The sequence below is a fragment of the Salvelinus alpinus genome, chromosome 21 (genome assembly GCF_045679555.1).
Source record: "Salvelinus alpinus chromosome 21, SLU_Salpinus.1, whole genome shotgun sequence".
NCBI lineage: Eukaryota > Metazoa > Chordata > Actinopteri > Salmoniformes > Salmonidae > Salvelinus > Salvelinus alpinus.
Window position 1 is genome coordinate 43473636 of NC_092106.1, and position 24008 is coordinate 43497643.

At 45.7% G+C, this 24008-nt stretch overlaps 1 protein-coding gene across 1 annotated transcript in view; it reads left to right on the forward strand.

The window, feature by feature from the left end:
• The window catches only part of LOC139548337 (teneurin-4), a gene marked incomplete at its 5' end in the record, with an annotated part of 289854 nt that overhangs the window by 135471 nt on the left and 130375 nt on the right, over positions 1-24008 (forward strand). The window contains 2 exon segments of the mRNA XM_071357954.1: positions 10347-10579; positions 14637-14791. Coding sequence (XP_071214055.1) covers positions 10347-10579; positions 14637-14791 — 388 coding nt within the window.

Below are 24008 nucleotides of genomic sequence, written 5' to 3' on the forward strand. Positions count from 1 at the left end.
GTTAGAGTTAGAGTTAGGGGTTAGAGTTAGAGTTAGGGTTAGGGGTTAGAGTTAGAGTTAGGGGTTAGAGTTAGAGTTAGGGGTTAGAGTTAGAGTTAGGGTTAGGGGTTAGAGTTAGAGTTAGAGTTAGGGGTTAGAGTTAGAGTTAGAGTTAGAGTTAGAGTTAGGGTTAGGGGTTAGAGTTAGAGTTAGAGTTAGGGTTAGAGTTAGAGTTAGGGGTTAGAGTTAGAGTTAGGGGTTAGAGTTAGAGTTAGGGGTTAGAGTTAGAGTTAGGGGTTAGAGTTAGAGTTAGGGTTAGGGGTTAGAGTTAGAGTTAGAGTTAGGGGTTAGAGTTAGAGTTAGAGTTAGGGGTTAGAGTTAGAGTTAGGGGTTAGAGTTAGAGTTAGAGTTAGGGGTTAGAGTTAGAGTTAGGGTTAGGGGTTAGAGTTAGAGTTAGGGGTTAGAGTTAGAGTTAGAGTTAGGGGTTAGAGTTAGAGTTAGGGTTAGAGTTAGGGTTAGAGTTAGGGTTAGAGTTAGGGGTTAGAGTTAGGGTTAGAGTTAGAGTTAGAGTTAGAGTTAGGGGTTAGAGTTAGGGTTAGAGTTAGGGGTTAGAGTTAGGGTTAGAGTTAGAGTTAGAGTTAGGGGTTAGAGTTAGGGGTTAGAGTTAGGGGTTAGAGTTAGGGTTAGAGTTAGGGGTTAGAGTTAGGGGTTAGAGTTAGGGTTAGAGTTAGAGTTAGAGTTAGGGGTTAGAGTTAGGGTTAGAGTTAGGGGTTAGAGTTAGGGTTAGAGTTAGAGTTAGGGTTAGAGTTAGGGTTAGGGTTAGAGTTAGGGGTTAGAGTTAGAGTTAGGGGTTAGAGTTAGGGTTAGAGTTAGAGTTAGGGTTAGGGGTCAGAGTTAGAGTTAGGGGTCAGGGTTAGAGTTAGGGTTAGAGTTAGGGGTTAGAGTTAGGGTTAGGGTTAGAGTTAGAGTTAGGGGTCAGGGTTAGAGTTAGGGTTAGAGTTAGGGGTTAGAGTTAGGGTTAGGGTTAGAGTTAGAGTTAGGGGTCAGGGTTAGAGTTAGGGTTAGAGTTAGGGGTTAGAGTTAGGGGTCAGGGTTAGAGTTAGGGTTAGAGTTAGGGGTTAGAGTTAGGGTTAGGGTTAGAGTTAGAGTTAGGGGTCAGGGTTAGAGTTAGGGTTAGAGTTAGGGGTTAGAGTTAGGGTTAGGGTTAGAGTTAGAGTTAGGGGTCAGGGTTAGAGTTAGGGTTAGAGTTAGGGGTTAGAGTTAGGGTTAGAGTTAGAGTTAGAGTTAGGGGTCAGGGTTAGAGTTAGGGTTAGAGTTAGGGGTTAGAGTTAGGGTTAGAGTTAGAGTTAGGGTTAGGGGTCAGAGTTAGGGTTAGGGTTAGAGTTAGGGTTAGAGTTAGAGTTAGAGTTAGGGGTTAGAGTTAGGGTTAGAGTTAGGGGTTAGAGTTAGGGTTAGAGTTAGGGTTAGGGTTAGAGTTAGGGTTAGAGTTAGGGGTTAGAGTTAGGGTTAGAGTTAGAGTTAGGGTTAGGGGTCAGAGTTAGAGTTAGGGGTCAGGGTTAGAGTTAGGGGTTAGAGTTAGGGTTAGAGTTAGAGTTAGGGTTAGGGGTCAGAGTTAGAGTTAGGGGTCAGAGTTAGGGTTAGGGTTAGAGTTAGGGTTAGGGTTAGAGTTAGAGTTAGGGGTCAGGGTTAGAGTTAGGGTTAGTGTAAGGGTTAGGTTTAAGATGGTTTCTGTTTATGTTGGTTTCGAACCTTGGGTTGCAGGGGACTATTGCAACTTTCTGCCCTGTTTCTATATTGTACATCTGACCGGATGTCAGTCAGAGAGTCAGTCAATCAGTCAGCCAGTCAGTCAGTCAGTCAGTCAGTCAGTCAGTCAGTCAGTCAGAGAGTCAGTCAATCAGAGAGTCAGTCAGTCAGTCAGAGAGTCAGTCAGTCAGTCAGTCAGTCAGTCAATCAGAGAGTCAGTCAGTCAGTCAGAGAGTCAGTCAGTCAGTCAGTCAGTCAATCAGAGAGTCAGTCAGTCAGTCAGAGAGTCAGTCAGTCAGTCAGTCAGTCAGTCAGTCATTGAAGTAGCTGAAGGGCAGGACATTTGTCTCATAGTTTGCGTTTCCGTGTTTCCAACACTGATAGCCTATCATATGATCACTATGGATAGATGGATGTTATGCAGTTATCCAGGAAGTGAGGGACGTAGTTTTATGAGCGAGAGAGAGAGGTTATACAGTCATCCAGGAAGTGAGGGACGTAGTTTTATGAGCGAGAGAGAGAGGTTATACAGTTATCCAGGAAGTGAGGGACGTAGTTTTATGAGAGAGAGAGAGAGGTTATACAGTTATCCAGGAAGTGACGGACGTAGTTTTATGAGCGAGAGAGAGGTTATACAGTTATCCAGGAAGTGACGGACGTCGTTTTATGAGCGAGAGAGATGTTATACAGTTATCCAGGAAGTGAGGGACGTAGTTTTATGAGCGAGAGAGAGAGGTTAAACAGTCATCCAGGAAGTGAGGGACGTAGTTTTATGAGCGAGAGAGAGAGGTTAAACAGTCATCCAGGAAGTGAGGGACGTAGTTTTATGTGACCTACTCCTGCCATATGTGGAGTCATGTTTCCATCCAGGACCAAACCGGTTTTGGCTGCAATGTGGACTAAAATAATCCCAGTCAGACTGGTCAGTGTTCTGATAGTGACAGGTTCGCCCTGTGGTTTTCTGTAGGGCCCCTGTCATCGCCCCCTGCAGCAGAAGGTCAATTGTCATTCAGAATTATGTACAGTAGCTGACAGTGGGTGGCATTCCAAAGTGCACCCCTATTCCCTATTATAGTGCACTACTTTTGACCAGAGCCCTGTAAGTAGTGCACTTTACTAAGGAAATAGGGTGTCATTTGTGACGTGGCCCAGTGCCACGGACCTACTGGTCCCGCCGTGCACCTCGAAGCCTTACTCTCATGAGAATATCAGGTCTTGGCACTCGGCTGCCTCCGGGAGCCTCACAGGAAGCTGGGAATTCAAGGTTGGATTTTTGGTTTTGAGGGTGTTTTGTGTGTGTGTGTGTGTGTGCGTGTTTGTGTGTGTATGTGTTCTGTCTTAATCCTGTTTGAATGATGCCATGCTGACAGACGGGTTACGATGGACGCCAGGGTAATGATTATCCTATTTGGCAGATCTGTGCTGGTTAGAGTCCCTCGCTACTCTAGTCTCTCCCTTCAGGTCTGTGCTGGTTAGAGTCCCTCACTACTCTAGTCTCTCCCTTCAGATCTGTGCTGGTTAGAGTCCCTCACTACTCTAGTCTCTCCCTTCAGATCTGTGCTGGTTAGAGTCCCTCACTACTCTAGTCTCTCCCTTCAGATCTGTGCTGGTTAGAGTCCCTCACTACTCTAGTCTCTCCCTTCAGATCTGTGCTGGTTAGAGTCCCTCACTACTCTAGTCTCTCCCTTCAGATCTGTGCTGGTTAGAGTCCCTCACTACTCTAGTCTCTCCCTTCAGATCTGTGCTGGTTAGAGTCCCTCACTACTCTAGTCTCTCCCTTCAGGTCTGTGCTGGTTAGAGTCCCTCACTTCTCTAGTCTCTCCCTTCAGATCTGTGCTGGTTAGAGTCCCTCACTACTCTAGTCTCTCCCTTCAGGTCTGTGCTGGTTAGAGTCCCTCACTACTCTAGTCTCTCCCTTCAGATCTGTGCTGGTTAGAGTCCCTCGCTACTCTAGTCTCTCCCTTCAGGTCTGTGCTGGTTAGAGTCCCTCACTACTCTAGTCTCTCCCTTCAGATCTGTGCTGGTTAGAGTCCCTCATTACTCTAGTCTCTCCCTTCAGATCTGTGCTGGTTAGAGTCCCTCACTACTCTAGTCTCTCCCTTCAGATCTGTGCTGGTTAGAGTCCCTCACTACTCTCTCCCTTCAGATCTGTGCTGGTTAGAGTCCCTCACTACTCTAGTCTCTCCCTTCAGATCTGTGCTGGTTAGAGTCCCTCACTACTCTAGTCTCTCCCTTCAGGTCTGTGCTGGTTAGAGTCCCTCACTTCTCTAGTCTCTCCCTTCAGATCTGTGCTGGTTAGTCCCTCACTACTCTAGTCTCTCCCTTCAGGTCTGTGCTGGTTAGAGTCCCTCACTACTCTCTCCCTTCAGATCTGTGCTGGTTAGAGTCCCTCACTACTCTAGTCTCTCCCTTCAGATCTGTGCTGGTTAGAGTCCCTCACTACTCTCTCCCTTCAGATCTGTGCTGGTTAGAGTCCCTCACTTCTTCTTCACCACTAGCTACAGCTCATCAACTCCTCTTAAAAGACAAGGGCTCTTTGAGTTCACTTAAAATATCCGTTTGTCGGCTGTCTGTAACAGGTCTATTGATTTAGTCTCTGAATCAGATCTTACTGATGAAGGTCACAAGAGCCAAATCAGTGGCAGAGCAATAGTGATTAGTTCACCCTATAGTTACCCTACGACCCCTAGTTCACCCTATAGTTACCCTACGACCTCTAGTTCACCCTATAGTTACCCTACGACCCCTAGTTCACCCTATAGTTACCCTACGACCCCTAGTTCACCCTATAGTTACCCTCTGACCCCTAGTTCACCCTATAGTTACCCTACGACCCCTAGTTCACCCTATAGTTACCCTCTGACCCCTAGTTCACCCTATAGTTACCCTACGACCCCTAGTTCACCCTATAGTTACCCTCTGACCCCTAGTTCACCCTATAGTTACCTTACGACCCCTAGTTCACCCTATAGTTACCCCACGACCCCTAGTTCACCCTATAGTTACCCTACGACCCCTAGTTCACCCTATAGTTACCCTACGACCCCTATTTCACCCTATAGTTACCCTACGACCCCTAGTTCACCCTATAGTTACCCTACGACCCCTAGTTCACCCTATAGTTACCCTACGACCCCTAGTTCACCCTATAGTTACCCTACGACCTCTAGTTCACCCTATAGTTACCCCACGACCCCTAGTTCACCCTATAGTTACCCTCTGACCCCTAGTTCACCCTATAGTTACCCTACAACCCCTAGTTCACCCTATAGTTACCCTCTGACCCCTAGTTCACCCTATAGTTACCCTACGACCCCTAGTTCACCCTATAGTTACCCTACGACCCCTAGTTCACCCTATAGTTACCCTCTGACCCCTAGTTCACCCAATAGTTACCTTACGACCCCTAGTTCACCCTATAGTTACCCTACGACCCCTAGTTCACCCTATAGTTACCTTACGACCCCTAGTTCACCCTATAGTTACCCTACGACCCCTAGTTCACCCCATAGTTACCCTCTGACCCCTAGTTCACCCCATAGTTACCCTATGACCCCTATATCAGTTGACTTAACACTCTTCAGATACTATCTATCTGTCTTTCACAGATATGGATATAGGGTAGGGATTAGCAGGGATAGGGGTAGGATAGAGTAGGGATTCAGATAGGGGTAGGATAGAGTAGGGATAGGATAGGGGCAGAGTAGGGGTAATTAGGGTAAGGTTAGGGTAGGGATATAGTAGGGATAGGATAGGGGTAGGGGTAGAGTTGGGATAGGATTAGGGTAGGGGTAAGGGTGTGGTAGGGGTATAGTAGGGATAGGATGGGGTAGGGTAGGGATAGGGATAGGATAGGATAGGGGTATGGTAGGAGTATAGTAGGGATAGGATGGGGTAGGGTAGGGGTAGGGATAGAGTAGGGATAGGATGGGTAGGGGTAGAGATATAGTAGGGATAGGATGGGTAGGGGTAGAGATATAGTAGGGATAGGATGGGTAGGGGTAGAGATATAGTAGGGATAGGATGGGTAGGGGTAGAGATATAGTAGGCATAGGATGGGTAGAGGTAGAGATATAGTAGGGATAGGATGGGTAGGGGTAGGGGTAGAGATATAGTAGGCATAGGATGGGTAGAGGTAGAGATATAGTAGGGATAGGATGGGTAGGGGTAGAGATATAGTAGGCATAGGATGGGTAGAGGTAGAGATATAGTAGGGATAGGATGGGTAGGGGTAGGGGTAGAGATATAGTAGGCATAGGATGGGTAGAGGTAGAGATATAGTAGGGATAGGATGGGTAGGGGTAGGGGTATAGTAGGGATAGGATGGGTAGGGGTAGGGGTAGAGATATAGTAGGGATAGGATGGGTAGGGGTAGAGATATAGTAGGGATAGGATGGGTAGGGGTAGAGATATAGTAGGCATAGGATGGGTAGGGGTAGAGATATAGTAGGGATAGGATGGGTAGGGGTAGAGGTATAGTAGGGATAGGATGGGTAGGGGTAGGGGTAGAGATATAGTGGGGATAGGATGGGTAGGGGTAGAGATATAGTAGGCATAGGATGGGTAGGGGTAGAGGTATAGTAGGGATAGGATGGGTAGGGGTAGGGGTAGAGATATAGTAGGGATAGGATGGGTAGGGGTAGAGATATAGTAGGGATAGGATGGGTAGAGGTAGAGATATAGTAGGGATAGGATGGGTAGGGGTAGGGGTAGAGATATAGTAGGGATAGGATGGGTAGGGGTAGGGGTAGAGATATAGTAGGGATAGGATGGGTAGGGGTAGGGGTATTCCCAACCTTCCCAAGTTCTCTCACGTCACCCCGCTCCTCCGCTCTCTCCACTGGCTTCCAGTTGAAGCTCGCATACCGCTACAAGACCATGGTGCTTGCCTACGGAGCTGTGAGGGGAACGGCACCTCCGTACCTTCAGGCTCTGATCAGGCCCTACACCCAAACAAGGGCACTGCGTTCATCCACCTCTGGCCTGCTCGCCTCCCTACCTCTGAGGAAGTACAGTTCCCGCTCAGCCCAGTCAAAACTGTTCGCTGCTCTGGCACCCCAATGGTGGAACAAACTCCCTCACGACGCCAGGTCAGCGGAGTCAATCACCACCTTCCGGAGACACCTGAAACCCCCCCCCTTTAAGGAAGACCTAGGATAGGAGAAAGTAATCCTTCTAACCCCCCCCCCCCCCCCCTTAAAAGAGTTAGATGCACTATTGTAAAGTGGTTGTTCCACTGGATATCATAAGGTGAATGCACCAATTTGTAAGTCGCTCTGGATAAGAGCGTCTGCTAAATGACTTAAATGTAAATGTAATGTAAATGTAAATGTGAATGGGTATAGTAGGGATAGGATGGGTAGGGGTAGGGGTAGAGGGTGTTGTTTGAGACACTCCATGTCTTTCATAGTGGCACCACTGTGAGTTGTCTGTCAGTGGGTAGGGGTAGGGGTAGGGGTAGGGGTAGGATGGGTAGGGGTAGGGGTAGAGGTAGGGGTAGGGTGGGTAGGGGTAGGGGTAGAGGTAGAGGTAGAGGTAGAGGGAGGGGGAGTTGTCTGTCAGTAACTTTCTGATTGCCGCTTTCAGCAGGTAGCTGGTTTCCTTCTAGCTGCAGGGGACATTCTGATTGGCCACATTTTGTCAGGCTTTCAAATCCCCTACCTCACCCCTGTGTGAATGAAGGATTACTCTGTCGCTGGTTAATAGATGACACACACACACGCACGCACGCACGCACGCACGCACGCACGCACGCACGCACGCACGCACGCACACACACACACACACACACACACACACACACACACACACACACACACACACACACACACACCGTGGTGTTTCTGCTCTGTCTTCAGTGTTGAAGGGGGCATAATGTGTTTGGATAGCCGTTCAGCTCCGTTGTATATTCAGTGTCTGTGTCCCAAATACCCACCCTATTCCTTTCAAGGCCCTGGTCCAAAGTAGTGCGTTTATAACAGGACTAGTGTTCCATTTGGGACGTAGCTTATGTCTCTATAAGAGAGTCCCCGAGGGGGTGGCTGTATGAAACACCCATGGTACAGGTAACTGCTAGACGCACATGTACTGTGTTCTGTATTCAGACAGGGACTTCGCAGGCAGGTTCTGAAAGGCCACGTACAGCATTGTATAGTAAATCAATGTGTAACTTCAGGTGTATGTCACATTTTTGTTTAATTTCTTTTTAATTTCATGGTTTGCTGTCCTTCATTTACACTGTGTTACCTCCTATCTGTCCTTCATGTGCACCGAGTTACCTCCTATCTGTCCTTCATTTGCACTGAGTTACCTCCTATCTGTCCTTCATTTGCACTGAGTTACCTCCTATCTGTCCTTCATTTACACTGTTACCTCATATCTGTCCTTCATTTACACTGTGTTACCTCATATCAGTCCTTCATTTACACTGTGTTACCTCATATCAGTCCTTCATTTACACTGTTACCTTCTATCAGTCCTTCATTTACACTGTGTGACATCATATATGTCCTTCATTTACACTGTGTTACCTCCTATCTGTCCTTCATTCACACTGTGTTACCTCCTATATGTCCTTCATTTACACTGTTACCTCCTATATGTCCTTCATTTACACTGTTACCTCCTATCTGTCCTTCATTTACACTGTTACCTTCTATCAGTCCTTCATTTACACTGTTACCTCCTATCTGTCCTTCATTCACACTGTGTTACCTCCTATATGTCCTTCATTTACACTGTTACCTTCTATCAGTCCTTCATTTACACTGTTACCTCCTATCTGTCCTTCATTTACACTGTTACCTTCTATCAGTCCTTCATTTACACTGTTACCTCCTATCTGTCCTTCATTTACACTGTGTTACCTCCTATCTGTCCTTCATTTACACTGTTACATCCTATCAGTCCTTCATTTACACTGTTACCTCATATCTGTCCTTCATTTACACTGTTACATCCTATCAGTCCTTCATTTACACTGTTACCTCCTATCTGTCCTTCATTTACACTGTTACCTCATATCTGTCCTTCATTCACACTGAGTGAATGTGTGAATCCTATGTATTTCATCACCTTGCTGTATATGTTCCTAAATCCATCCATTCTTACATTGTGGCTGCTTCTTACAGATGTGGGATCTTAATTATTTAGCCAGTTTACTACAGCAGGAAAATGATCTTAAAGCAACAGACATGTAAATTATTATGTGGTCTGTAATGGACAGTTTTGTAGAGGTTGAAACATTTTTCGTAATGGAACATCAAGTCTGAAATTTCAAAGTGGAAATTACGAACTTCAGAAGCCTTTTTAAACCTCAAATGCACTACAAGTTTTACACTTCCTGCATTGCAGAAAAGTTATCCTGCAACACGGTGATCAAATGAAAATCCTACATATGTAAATGGCACTCTATTCCCTATATACAGTGCCTTCACTAAGTATTCACACCCCTTGACTTTTTTCATATTTCGTTGTGTTACAGCCTGAATTTAACATGGATTAAATTGAGATGTTGTATCACTGTCCTACAGACAATACCACATAATGTCAAAGTGGAATTATGTTTTTAGAATCCATTACAAATGAATTCAAAATGAAAAACTGAAATGTCTTGAGATATTCAATCCATAATCAGTCCAGGAGTAAACATGTGTTTACCAAGTCATATAATAAGTTGTATGGACTCACTCTGTGTGCAATAATAGTGTTTAACAGGACTTTTGAATGACTACCTCATCTCTGTACCCAACACGTACAATTATCTGTATGGTCCCTCAGTCTAACAGTGAATTTCAGACAGATATTCCAACCACAAAGACCCGGGAGGTTTTCCAATGCCTCACAAAGAAGGGCACCTATTGGTTGATAGGTAAAAATAAAAAAACAGACATTGAATATCCCCTTGAGCATGGGATATCCCTTTGAGCAAGTTATTAATTACACTTTGGATGGTGTATCAATACACCCAGTCACTACAAAGATACAGGCGTCCTTCCTAACTCAGTTGCCGGAGAGGAAGGAAACCACTCAGGGATTTCACCATGAGGCCACTGCTGACTCTAAAACAGTTACAGAGTTTAATGGCTGTGAAACTGAGGATGAATCAACAACATTTTAGTTACTCCACATGACAGAGTGAAAAGATGGAAATATATATGGAAATATATCATGCATCCTGTTTGCAATAAGGCACTAAAGTAAAACTGTAAATATGTTGGCAAAGAAGTTAAGTTTTTGTCCTGAATACAAAGTGTTATGTTTGGGGCAAATCCAACAAAACACATCACTGAGTACCACGTCCAGGCATTAGGTAGTAGTTATATTAAAGGTAATAGTTATATTAAAGGTAATAGTTATATTAAAGGTAATAGTTATATTAAAGGTAGTAGTTATATTAAAGGTAATAGTTATATTAAAGATAGTAGTTATATTAAAGGTAATAGTTATATTAAAGGTACTAGTTATATTAAAGGTAATATTTATATTAAAGGTAATATTTATATTAAAGGTAGTAGTTATATTAAAGGTAATATTTATATTAAAGGTAGTAGTTATATTGAAGGCATTGCATCCCTCCCAGCTTGACTGATGCTCTTCTCTTTTCTGTCTCCTCTCTCCAGTAACAGCCCGGCCCATAAGTACTACCTGGCCAGTAGTCCTGTGTCTGGGGCTGTTTACCTGTCAGACACCAGCACTAGGAAGGTGTTCAAGGTGAAGTCTCTGAGCGCCATAAAAGATGTGACCAAGAACCTGGAGCTGGTAGCTGGGACTGGAGACCAGTGTCTGCCCTACGACGAGACACGGTGTGGAGATGGGGGCAAGGCTGTGGAGGCTACGCTCACCAACCCACGAGGTATGGACAGAACATAGTACTAACCTACACTCTTAGAAAGAAATGTTAACCTAAAATGGTTCTTTGACAGTCCCCATAGGATAACCCTTTGAATAAACGTTTTTTGGTTGTAGGTAGAACCCTTTTGGTTCCAGGTAGAACCCTTTTGGTTCCAGGTAGAACCCTTTTGGTTTCGGGTAGAACCCTTTACATAGAGGGTTCTACATGGAACCCCAAAAAGTTCTACCTGGAACCGAAAAGTGTTTTCTTATGGGGATAAGCCGGAGAACCATTTTGGAACCCGTTTATGGACATAACATTAGATGTAACAGAACATAACAGGCTGTGGATGCTACGCTCACCAACACAACGAGCTATGGACATAACATTAGATGTTATGTGCAGGTGCAGGTGCATTTTGTGCATATATTGGAACAGGGTAAAAAAGGACTGTTGAAAGATCGTATCATGTGGCTGTTTCCCTTACGCTCCGAAACGACTGATACTGTTGGGTAGACTTCGGTGTAAGGTTACTGCTAGTTCAAGGTTACTGGTGGGTTAGAGTGTTAGCTGACTGGGAACATAGCTTCGGTGTAAGGTTACTGCTAGTTCAAGGTTACTGATGGGTTAGAGTGTTAGCTGGCAGGAAACATAGCTTCGGTGTAAGGTTACTGCTAGTTCAAGGTTACTGGTGGGTTAGAGTGTTAGCTGGCAGGAAACATAGCTTCGGTGTAAGGTTACTGCTAGTTCAAGGTTACTGGTGGGTTAGAGTGTTAGCTGACTGGGAACATAGCTTCGGTGTAAGGTTACTGCTAGTTCAAGGTTACTGGTGGGTTAGAGTGTTAGCTGACTGGGAACATAGCTTCGGTGTAAGGTTACTGCTAGTTCAAGGTTACTGATGGGTTAGAGTGTTAGCTGGCAGGAAACATAGCTTCGGTGTAAGGTTACTGCTAGTTCAAGGTTACTGGTGGGTTAGAGTGTTAGCTGGCAGGAAACATAGCTTCGGTGTAAGGTTACTGCTAGTTCAAGGTTACTGGTGGGTTAGAGTGTTAGCTGACTGGGAACATAGCTTCGGTGTAAGGTTACTGCTAGTTCAAGGTTACTGGTGGGTTAGAGTGTTAGCTGGCAGGAAACATTACTGGAATAGACCAGATCAATACACTTCATGTTTGACACATTGGATAATATGTTCTCTCGCGCAGGCCTACAAAACACACAGCCCTCTATGAACCTTGTAAAATAGTGGAGAATCAGGAAGCGTTAAGTAGTATGTGTTTGTGTTTGTGTGATTCTGTGATTCTGTGTTTGTGTGTTTGTGTGACTGTGTGATTGTGTGATTGTGTGATTGTGTGACTGTGTGTTTGTGTGATTGTGTGACTGTGTGTTTGTGTGACTGTGTGATTGTGTGATTGTGTGATTGTCTGTTTGTTTGTGTGTTTGTTTGTGTGTGTGTTTGTGTTTGTTTGTGTGTGTGTTTGTTTGTGTGTGTGTGTGTATTTGTGTGTTTGTGTATGTTTGTTTGTGGGTGTGTGTGTATGTGTTTGTGTGTGTTTGTGTGTATTTGTGTGTGTGTGTGTGTGTCTGTGTGTTTGTGTGTTTGTTTGTGTGTGTGTTTGTGTTTGTGTTTGTTTGTGTGTGTGTTTGTTTGTGTGTGTGTGTGTATTTGTGTGTTTGTGTATGTTTGTTTGTGGGTGTGTGTGTATGTGTTTGTGTGTGTTTGTGTGTGTGTGTGTGTCTGTGTGTTTGTGTTTGTTTGTGTGTCTGTTTGTTTGTGTGTGTGTGTATTTGTGTGTTTGTGTGTATTTGTGTGTTTGTGTGTATTTGTGTGTCTGTGTGTGTGTGTGTGTGTGTGTGTGTGTGTGTGTGTGTGTGTGTGTGTGTGTGTGTGTGTGTGTGTGTGTGTGAGCCTGAGAGCCCCCCCCCCCCCACACACACACAGTGATTCAATACATTCACAAATAACCCTGAAACAAGCCTGCTGCCCAGAAAACCTTTCAACAGGGAACAACTGTGAACAGAGTATTGAAATTAACCAGGACCTCCATGTCTGTTTATAGCAGCCAATACAGTCTGACCTATAGCAGCCAATACAGTCTGACCTATAGCAGCCAATACAGTCTGACCTATAGCAGCCAATACAGTCTGACCTAAAGCAGCCAATACAGTCTGACCTAAAGCAGCCAATACAGTCTGACCTATAGCAGCCAATACAGTCTGACCTATAGCAGCCAATACAGTCTGACCTATAGCAGCCAATACAGTCTGACCTATAGCAGCCAATACAGTCTGACCTAAAGCAGCCAATACAGTCTGACCTATAGCAGCCAATACAGTCTGACCTATAGCAGCCAATACAGTCTGACCTATAGCAGCCAATACAGTCTGACCTATAGCAGCCAATACAGTCTGACCTATAGCAGCCAATACAGTCTGACCTGAAGCAGCCAATACAGTCTGACCTATAGCAGCCAATACAGTCTGACCTATAGCAGCCAATACAGTCTGACCTATAGCAGCCAATACAGTCTGACCTAAAGCAGCCAATACAGTCTGACCTATAGCAGCCAATACAGTCTGACCTATAGCAGCCAATACAGTCTGACCTATAGCAGCCAATACAGTCTGACCTATAGCAGCCAATACAGTCTGACCTAAAGCAGCCAATACAGTCTGACCTATAGCAGCCAATACAGTCTGACCTATAGCAGCCAATACAGTCTGACCTATAGCAGCCAATACAGTCTGACCTATAGCAGCCAATACAGTCTGACCTATAGCAGCCAATACAGTCTGACCTATAGCAGCCAATACAGTCTGACCTATAGCAGCCAATACAGTCTGACCTAAAGCAGCCAATACAGTCTGACCTATAGCAGCCAATACAGTCTGACCTATAGCAGCCAATACAGTCTGACCTATAGCAGCCAATACAGTCTGACCTAAAGCAGCCAATACAGTCTGACCTATAGCAGCAAATACAGTCTGACCTATAGCAGCCAATACAGTCTGACCTATAGCAGCCAATACAGTCTGACCTATAGCAGCCAATACAGTCTGACCTATAGCAGCCAATACAGTCTGACCTATAGCAGCCAATACGGTCTGACCTATAGCAGCCAATACAGTCTGACCTATAGCAGCCAATACAGTCTGACCTATAGCAGCCAATACAGTCTGAATAACCCTATAGCAGCCAATACAGTCTGAATAACCCTATAGCAGCCAATACAGTCTGAATAACCCTATAGCAGCCAACACAGTCTGACCTACAACTGTAAAACACATGTATTGTGTTAGTACATTGATGTATTGTGTTAGTACATTGATGTATTGTGTTAGTATATTGATGTATTGTGTTATACTACCAGTAGAGATGCACTTAGAGCTGACGATGTCCCATCCCTCATCCCTCATCCCTCCATCCATCCCTCATCCCTCCATACCTCATGACTCCATCCCTCATCCCTCCATCCATCATCCCTCATCCCTCCATCCCTCATCCCTCATCCCTCCATCCCTCATCCCTCCATACCTCATGACTCCATCCCTCATCCCTCCATCCATCATCCCTCATCCCTCCATCCATCATCCCTCATCCCTCCATCCCTCATCCCTCCATCCCTCATCCCTCCATCCCTCATCCCTCATCCCTCCATACCTCATCCCTCCACCCTTCCATCCCTCATCCCTCCATCCCACATCCCTCCATACCTCATGACTCCATTCCTCATCCCTCCACCCTTCCATCCCTCATCCCTCATCCCTCCATCCCTCCATCCCTCATCCATCATCCCTCCATCCCTCATCCCTCCATACCTCATGACTCCATCCCTCATCCCTCCATCCCTCATCCCTCCATCCCTCCATCCCTCATCCCTCATCCCTCCATCCCTCATCCCTCCATCCCTCATCCCTCCATACCTCATGACTCCATTCCTCATCCCTCCATCCCTCATCCCTCCATCCCACATCCCTCCATACCTCATGACTCCATTCCTCATCCCTCCACCCCATCCATCCCTCCCTCACTCCACCCCCATCCCTACATCCCTCCCTCCACCCCTCATCTCTCCACCAGGTATCACAGTGGATAAGTATGGAGTGATCTTCTTTGTGGACGGGACTATGATCAGACGAATTGACCAGAACGGGATCATCTCTACCCTGCTGGGGTTCAACGACCTGACCTCTGCACGACCTCTCAGCTGTGATGCTGTCATGGACATCTCTCAGGTACACACACACACACACACACACACACACACACACACACACACACACACACACACACACACACACACACACACACACACACACACACACACACACACACACACACACACACACACACACACACACACACACACACAAACAGTGAACACACACAGACAGACTGACACACAGACAGTGAACACACACACAGACAGACGGACACACAAACAGTGAACACACACAGACAGACGGACACACATACAGTGAACACACACACACACAGACAGACGGACACACAGACAGGCAGACTGACTGCCACACCAGACACAGGCCAGGACATGGTGTTGAGGTGAGGTCACCCCACCCTCAGACTGTGTGTGCAGGTGGACGTGTTTAACTATACTTGAAGACTAGAGGTCTCCACGAGAATAGTAAACCAACAAAACATTTTTTCAACTGGGGACATTTTGTTAGTCCCCACATGTTTAGGGGGTTTAGGATTAAGGTTAAAATTAGTGTTAGGTTTAAAATTAGGTTTAGGATCTAGGGTAAGGTTTAGGGTTAGGGTTTGGAGCTAGGGTAAGGTTTAGGTTTAGGAGCTAGGGTAAGGTTTAGGGTTAGGGTTTGGAGCTAGGGTAAGGTTTAGGGTTTGGAGCTAGGGTAAGGTTTAGGGTTTGGAGCTAGGGTAAGGTTTAGGGTTTGGAGCTAGGGTAAGGTTTAGGGTTAGGAGCTAGGGTAAGGTTTAGGGTTTGGAGCTAGGGTAAGGTTTAGGGTTTGGAGCTAGGGTAAGGTTTAGGGTTAGGAGCTAGGGTAGGGTTTAGGGTTAGGGTTAGGAGCTAGGGTAAGGTTCAGGGTTAGGAGCTAGGGTAGGGTTTAGGGTTAGGAGCTAGGGTAAGGTTTAGGGTTAGGGTTTGGAGCTAGGGTAGGGTTTAGGGTTAGGAGCTAGGGTAGGGTTTAGGGTTAGGGTTAGGAGCTAGGGTAGGGTTTAGGGTTAGGAGCTAGGGTAGGGTTTAGGGTTAGGGTTAGGAGCTAGGGTAGGGTTTAGGGTTAGGGTTAGGAGCTAGGGTAAGGTTCAGGGTTAGGAGCTGGTTTAGGGTTAGGGTAGGGTTTAGGGTTAGGGTTAGGAGCTAGGGTAGGGTTTAGGGTTAGGAGCTAGGGTAGGGTTTAGGGTTAGGAGCTAGGGTAGGGTTTAGGGTTAGGAGCTAGGGTAGGGTTTAGGGTTAGGAGCTAGGGTAGGGTTTAGGGTTAGAGTTAGGAGCAAGGGTAGGGTTTAGGGTTAGGAGCTAGGGTAGGGTTTAGGGTTAGGAGCTAGGGTAGGGTTTAGGGTTAGGAGCTAGGGTAAGGTTTAGGGTTAGGGTTAGGAGCTAGGGTAAGGTTTAGGGTTAGGAGCTAGGGTAAGGTTTAGGGTTAGGAGCTAGGGTAAGGTTTAGGGTTAGGGTTTGGAGCTAGGGTAGGGTTTAGGGTTAGGAGCTAGGGTAGGGTTTAGGGTTAGGGTTAGGAGCTAGGGTAGGGTTTAGGGTTAGGAGCTAGGGTAGGGTTTAGGGTTTAGGGTTAGAGCTAGGGTAAGGTTTAGGGTTTAGGGTTAGAGCTAGGGTAAGGTTTAAGTTTAGGGGTTAGGAAAAATAGGATTTTGAATGTGACTGAATTGTGTGTCCAAACAAGGTTAGCTGTACAAGACTGTGTGTGTGTGTCTCTGTGTGTGTGTGTGTGTGTGTGTGTGTGTGTGTGTGTGTGTGTGTGTGTGTGTGTGTGTGTGTGTGTGTGTGTGTGTGTGTGTGTGTGTGTGTGTGTGTGTGTGTGTGTGTGTGTGTGTGTGTGTCCGCGTGTGATGACCAATCTCTGGTGGTTCTGTCACGTTGTACATCTGCCTAGCAACAGGCAGTAATCTGGCTGATCAAGGCTGCAGGGCTCATTCCTGATTATTGTCAGCTGTGATTCATCTCAACAATGGTGACCTCCTCTTCTCGGAAATACATTTTTAGACTCGTGTCTCTCTCCTCTCTATACCTTCTTACGACCTTCACTGCCTCTCGGGAAAAACAGAGGAGACTGATTGTTGATGATGATACCCTGGAAAACATTGGCAATTATTACTGAGTGGAGAGTATCCTGGTTAAATGAAGTAAAATTAAAAAATAGTTTCCATAATGTAGACTGTTAGCACTGTGCTGTTAGCGTGTCTGTCTGAACCAGCTTGTGTCCTTCATCTGTCGATGGTGTACTGTCTGTCTGTCTGTCGACGGTGTACTGTCTGTCTGTCTGTCTGTCGACGGTGTACTGTCTGTCTGTCTGCTGCTGGTGATTTGTAGGCTGACTGTAAGCACTGTCTGCTGTGTCCTGGGATGCGTCCAAAATAACACCATATGCCCTATGGATCCTGGTCAAAAGGAGTGCACTATAAAGGGAACAGGGTGTCGTTTGGGCCTCAGGCCTGCTGTATGAGAGCCAGTCAGGGTCATCTGTGGCCCACAGCTAAGTGGTCCTCGGGGGCCTCAGACCTGCTGTATGAGAGCCAGTCAGGGTCATCTGTGGCAGGGTCATCTGTCTTCAGGGGCATCAGCTGGCAGTGGAGGCCAGGGGAGTGTGTGTGTGTGTGTGTGTGTGTGTGTGTGTGTGTGTGTGTGTGTGTGTGTGTGTGTGTGTGTGTGTGTGTGTGTGTGTGTGTGTGTGTGTGTGTGTGTGTGTGTGTGTGTGTGTGTGTGTGTGTGTGTGTGTGTGTGTGTGTGTGTGTGAAGGAATGTAGTCAGAGCAGAGAGCTCCCAGCTGCCCGGCACTAGCCCCCAGGGACACACAAACACACACACACTCCCTCAGCGCCTTACCCCCCCCCCACCAGGGACACACACAGACTCCCTCAGCCCCCTATATCCCCGCTCCCCTGTGGCCGACTGCCACCCGAGCCTCAGCCCAGCCGCCTACAGGCAGACTGACTGCAGCTAATTTCACTGAGAAGAGACTACTTGAAACAGTCACACACACACACAGCTACTACTTGAAACAGTCACACACATAGCTACTACTTGAAACAGCCACAGCCACACACACACACACATCTACTACTTGAAACAGTCACACACACACATAGCTACTACTTGAAACAGTCACACACACACACACACACATCTACTACTTGAAACAGTCACACACATAGCTACTACTTGAAACAGTCACACACATAGCTAATACTTGAAACAGTCACACACAAACACACACAGCTACTACTTGAAACAGTCACACACACATCTACTACTTGAAACAGTCACACACATAGCTAATACTTGAAACAGTCACACACAAACACACACAGCTACTACTTGAAACAGTCACACACACATCTACTACTTGAAACAGTCACACACATATCTACTACTTGAAACAGTCACACACAAACACACACAGCTACTACTTGAAACAGTCACACACACATCTACTACTTGAAACAGTCACACACAAACACACACAGCTACTACTTGAAACAGTCACACACATAACTACTACTTGAAACAGTCACACACATATCTACTACTTGAAACAGTCACACACAAACACACACAGCTACTACTTGAAACAGTCACACACATAACTACTACTTGAAACAGTCACACACACAACTACTACTTGAAACAGTCACACACAAACACACACAGCTACTACTTGAAACAGTCACACACACATCTACTACTTGAAACAGTCACACACATATCTACTACTTGAAACAGTCACACACAAACACACACAGCTACTACTTGAAACAGTCACACACACATCTACTACTTGAAACAGTCACACACACATCTACTACTTGAAACAGTCACACACAAACACACACAGCTACTACTTGAAACAGTCACACACACATCTACTACTTGAAACAGTCACACACACATCTACTACTTGAAACAGTCACACACAAACACACACAGCTACTACTTGAAACAGTCACACACATAACTACTACTTGAAACAGTCACACACATATCTACTACTTGAAACAGTCACACACATATCTACTACTTGAAACAGTCACACACACAGTTCCCATAACCATAATTCCGTCCATGATGACATTGAGACACCGTCACTTCTCTTTCTTTATTTGTGGGAATACTTGGCAACAGGTTTGTAATTTGCTAAATTCCTGGTGGTTTTGGCTTTTATTCTCCTTCCTGTCTGTGTCTCTTAGCCGTGAACAGAGAGAATATGCTGCCGTCTTTTCTGGCTATTGGAACGTGTTTGGTCCAATGACTTCTGGTCTTTTCTGGCTATTGGAACGTGTTTGGTCCAATGACTTCTGGTCTTTTCTGGCTATTGGAACGTGTTTGGTCCAATGACTTCTGGTCTTTTCTCTCCTCCTCCCTTCGCTTTGTGTTTGCCTCTCCAATTAGGCCTCTGTTTTCCTAACCGTTTTTGTTGTTGTTATCCACAAGGTTAATAGTTTGACTCCGGCGAGAAATCTTGTTAATGTGTTTTTACAAAGGCGTTAAGGGTCTATGGTCTTGAAGTCTGTTTTGAAAATAAATATTCTCCCCCAATCCTCTACTGAGTTCAAAGTTATATAGCAGGGAAAATCATGTCCTGCATTAAGATTGCTTTACCACGTTCCCACTTCAAGGGTGTTACAGAGCGCTTCAGACAGAACGTTCAGTTCAGTTCAAATCTGATAGTGCACTACTTTTACACAGGGCTCATAGGGCTTTGTTCAACAGTAGTGCACTACTTTTACACAGGGCTCATAGGGCTTTGTTCAACAGTAGTGCACGATATAGTGAATAGGGTGCCGTTTCAGACACAGACAGGGTATTCAGACAGGGTATTCAGACAGGGTCTCAGACAGGGTATTCAGACAGGGTACTCAGACAGGGTATTCAGACAGGGTATTCAGACAGGGTACTCAGACAGGGTATTCAGACAGGGTACTCAGACAGGGTACTCAGACAGGGTACTCAGACAGGGTACTCAGACAGGGTATTCAGACAGAGTATTCAGACAGAGTATTCAGACAGAGTATTCAGACAGGGTATTCAGACAGGGTACTCAGACAGGGTATTCATACAGGGTATTCAGACAGGGTACTCAGACAGGGTACTCAGACAGGGTACTCAGACAGGGTACTCAGGCACGGTATTCAGACAGGGTATTCATACAGGGTATTCAGACAGGGTACTCATACAGGGTATTCAGACAGGGTACTCAGACAGGGTATTCAGACAGGGTATTCAGACAGGGTACTCAGACAGGGTACTCAGACAGGGTATTCAGACAGAGTATTCAGACAGGGTATTCAGACAGGGTACTCAGACAGGGTATTCAGACAGGGTATTCAGACAGGGTACTCAGACAGGGTATTCAGACAGGGTACTCAGACAGGGTATTCAGACAGGGTACTCAGACAGGGTATTCAGACAGAGTATTCAGACAGGGTATTCAGACAGAGTATTCAGACAGGGTATTCAGACAGGGTATTCAGACAGAGTATTCAGACAGGGTATTCAGACAGAGTGGAGTATTACTTATTGTCTCTAGACAAGCATCACATTGATAAGAGCATAATCTGGAGGGAAAGCTTATGGTGAACAGCCAGGCTATTGTCAAACAAGAGAACTTACTAATACAACTAGATGGTTTCAGAGGGAGTTCCTCACCCAGAGAGTTATAATACAACTAGGTGGTTTTAGAGGGAGTTCATCACCCAGAGAGTTATAATACAACTAGATGGTTTTAGAGGGAGTTCATCACCCAGAGAGTTATAATACAACTAGATGGTTTTAGAGGGAGTTCCTCACCCAGAGAGTTATAATACAACTAGATGGTTTTAGAGGGTGTTCCTCACCCAGAGAGTTATAATACAACTAGATGGTTTTAGAGGGAGTTCATCACCCAGAGAGTTATATTACAACTAGATGGTTTTAGAGGGAGTTCATCACCCAGAGAGTTATAATACAACTAGATGGTTTTAGATGGAGTTCATCACCTAGAGAGTTATAATACAACTAGATGGTTTTAGAGGGAGTTCATCACCCAGAGAGTTATAATACAACTAGATGGTTTTAGATGGAGTTCATCACCCAGAGAGTTATAATACAACTAGATGGTTTTAGAGGGAGTTCATCACCCAGAGAGTTATAATACAACTAGATGGTTTTAGAGGGAGTACCTCACCCAGAGAGTTATAATACAACTAGATGGTTTTAGAGGGAGTTCATCACCCAGAGAGTTATAATACAACTAGATGGTTTTAGAGGGTGTTCCTCACCCAGAGAGTTATAATACAACTAGATGGTTTTAGAGGGAGTTCATCACCCAGAGAGTTATAATACAACTAGATGGTTTTAGAGGGTGTTCCTCACCCAGAGAGTTATAATACAACTAGATGGTTTTAGAGGGTTCAGTTTTAGTGACCGTCTGTCCCTGTGTTGGTGTCTGAGGGTGTAGTCAGAGGGTAGGTGGTGTGGGGTGTGCTTGGGTTACAGAATGTGTGAAGAGGGGCTTGGGAACGATCCCTCTCATCACTCATCTCTTTGGCGGTCTGTCGGTGTGAAAACCCCTTTCAGCCAGCCAGCCAGCATATACCATCTCATCTCTCCTGAGCCTCATCAGCTTCCTCTGCCTCGCCACTTCCACACTCATTAAATATTCAACCACCAGTGTTGACAGGAAATAGGTTTTAAGAAATGTTAAATCCTCTCCTCCTTCTCCTCGTCCTCCTCTCATTCCCAGAGTCAATACATTTTCTGTTCTGTCTGTCTCTGTCTGTCTCGCTGTCTGTCTCTGTCTGTCTCTGTCTGTCTGGTTCTGTCTGTCTGTCTGTCTGTCTGTCTGTCTGTCTCGCTGTCTGTCTGTCTCGCTGTCTGTCTGTCTGTCTGTCTCTCTGTCTGTCTCTGTCTGTCTCTGTCTATCTCACTGTCTGTCTGTCTGTCTGTCTGTCTGTCTGTCTGTCTGTCTGTCTGTCTGTCTGTCTGTCTGTCTGGTTCTGTCTGTCTGTCTGTCTGTCTGTCTGTCTGTCTGTCTGTCTGTCTGTGTCTGTCTCTAACTGTCTCTGTCTGTCCTGTTTGTTTGTTGTGAGGATAAGAGAGGATGAGGAGAGAGAAGAGTAGAGGGGGAACAGAGGTACCTAGAGGATAAGAGAGGATGAGGAGAGAGAAGAGTAGAGGGGGAACAGAGGTACCTAGAGGATAAGAGAGGATGAGGAGAGAGAAGAGTGGAGGGGGAACAGAGGTACCTAGAGGATAAGAGAGGATGAGGAGAGAGAAGAGTAGAGGGGGAACAGAGGTACCTAGAGGATAAGAGAGGATGAGGAGAGAGAAGAGTAGAGGGGGAACAGAGGTACCTAGAGGATAAGAGAGGATGAGGAGAGAGAAGAGTAGAGGGGGAACAGAGGTACCTAGAGGATAAGAGAGGAGGAGGAGAGAGAAGAGTAGAGGGGGAACAGAGGTACCTAGAGGATAAGAGAGGATGAGGAGAGAGAAGAGTAGAGGGGGAACAGAGGTACCTAGAGGATAAGAGAGGAGGAGGAGAGAGAAGAGTAGAGAGGGAACAGAGGTACCTAGAGGATAAGAGAGGAGGAGGAGAGAGAAGAGTAGAGGGGGAACAGAGGTACCTAGAGGATAAGAGAGGATGAGGAGAGAGAAGAGTAGAGGGGGAACAGAGGTACCTAGAGGATAAGAGAGGAGGAGGAGAGAGAAGAGTAGAGGGGGAACAGAGGTACCTAGAGGTAGTGTAGTCTGCATCCTAAATGGCACCCTATTCTCTATGCGGGCACCAACCTATGTCTTACTGTATAAATTACCTCTGTCTGAAGGGATTGAGGAGGGAGAATGGTTATAGGATGTCAGACATCCCCAGCTCAGTGCTGGTTGAAATGGCACCCTATTCCCTATATAGTGCACTGCCTTTGACCAGGGCCCCCATAGGAAATAGGGTGCCATGCCAGACCTAGCAAGGAGATCTGAAAGTAGCCCAGAGGCTGGGAATGAAGACTGAGCACAAAGTTTGAGTCAAGACTGAACTGATGGCTCCCCCCAGAAATCAGTTAAAATATGGAAGCAGCATTGGTCTGCTAAATTTCAAAATGGCTGACTGGCTGGTAATACCTCATGCCGACGTGTGTCATCGGTCGGTGAACATTCTCCAGGAAGTGTTTTCCTGGAACCTGCTGTGTTGGGAGGCTGAAGGATGTGTCAACAGCGGCACCCTATTCCTATGTAGTGTGCTTGGTCTGACCAGGGGCCACAAGGCACTACATAGGGAATAGGGTACCGTTTGGAATTCGACCAGTCTGAGGCAGACTATTGAGTGTTGTATTTATGTTGGGGTTGGGGGGTAGGCCTAGCAATTTACAGTACCTTGTAAAAGTATTCATCCCCTTTGGCATTTTTCCTATTTTGTTGCATTACAACCTGGAATTTAAATCTATTTTTATTTGGATTTCATGCAATGGACATACACAAAATAGTTCAATATTTTTTTTTTTTACAGAAAAGTGGTGTGTGCATATGTATTCACCCCCTTTGCTATGAAGCCCCTAAATAAGATCTGGTGCAACCAATTACCTTCAGAAGTCATATAATTAGTTAAAGCGTCACATGATCTGTCACATGATCTCAGTATATATACACCTGTTCTGAAAGGCCCCAGAGTCTGCAACACCACTAAGCAAGGGGCACCATGAAGACCAAGGAGCTCTCCAAACAGGTCAGGGACAAAGTTGTGGAGAAGTACAGATCAGGGTTGGGTTATAAAACAATATCTGAAACTTTTAACATCCCACGGAGCACTATTAAATCCATTATTAAAAAATTGAAGGAATATCGCACCACAACAAACCTGCCAAGAGAGGGCCGACCCACCAAAAATCACGGACAAGGCATGGAGGGCATTAATCAGAGAGGCAACAAAGAGACCAAAGATAACCCTGCAGGAGCTGCAAAGCTTCACAGCGGAAATTGGAATATATGTACATAGGACCATTTTAAGCCGTACACTCCACAGAGCTGGGCTTTACGGAAGAGTGGCCAGAAAGAATCAATGCTTAAAGAAAAAAGAAAAAAACACGTTTGGTGTTCACCAAAAGTCATGTGGGAGACTCCCCAAAGATATGGAAGAAGGTACTCTGGTCAGATGAGACTAAAATTGAGCTTTTTGGCCATCAAGGAAAACGCTATGTCTGGCGCAAACCCAACACCTCGCATCACCCAGAGAATACCATCCCCACAGTGAAGCATGGTGGTGGCAGCATCAT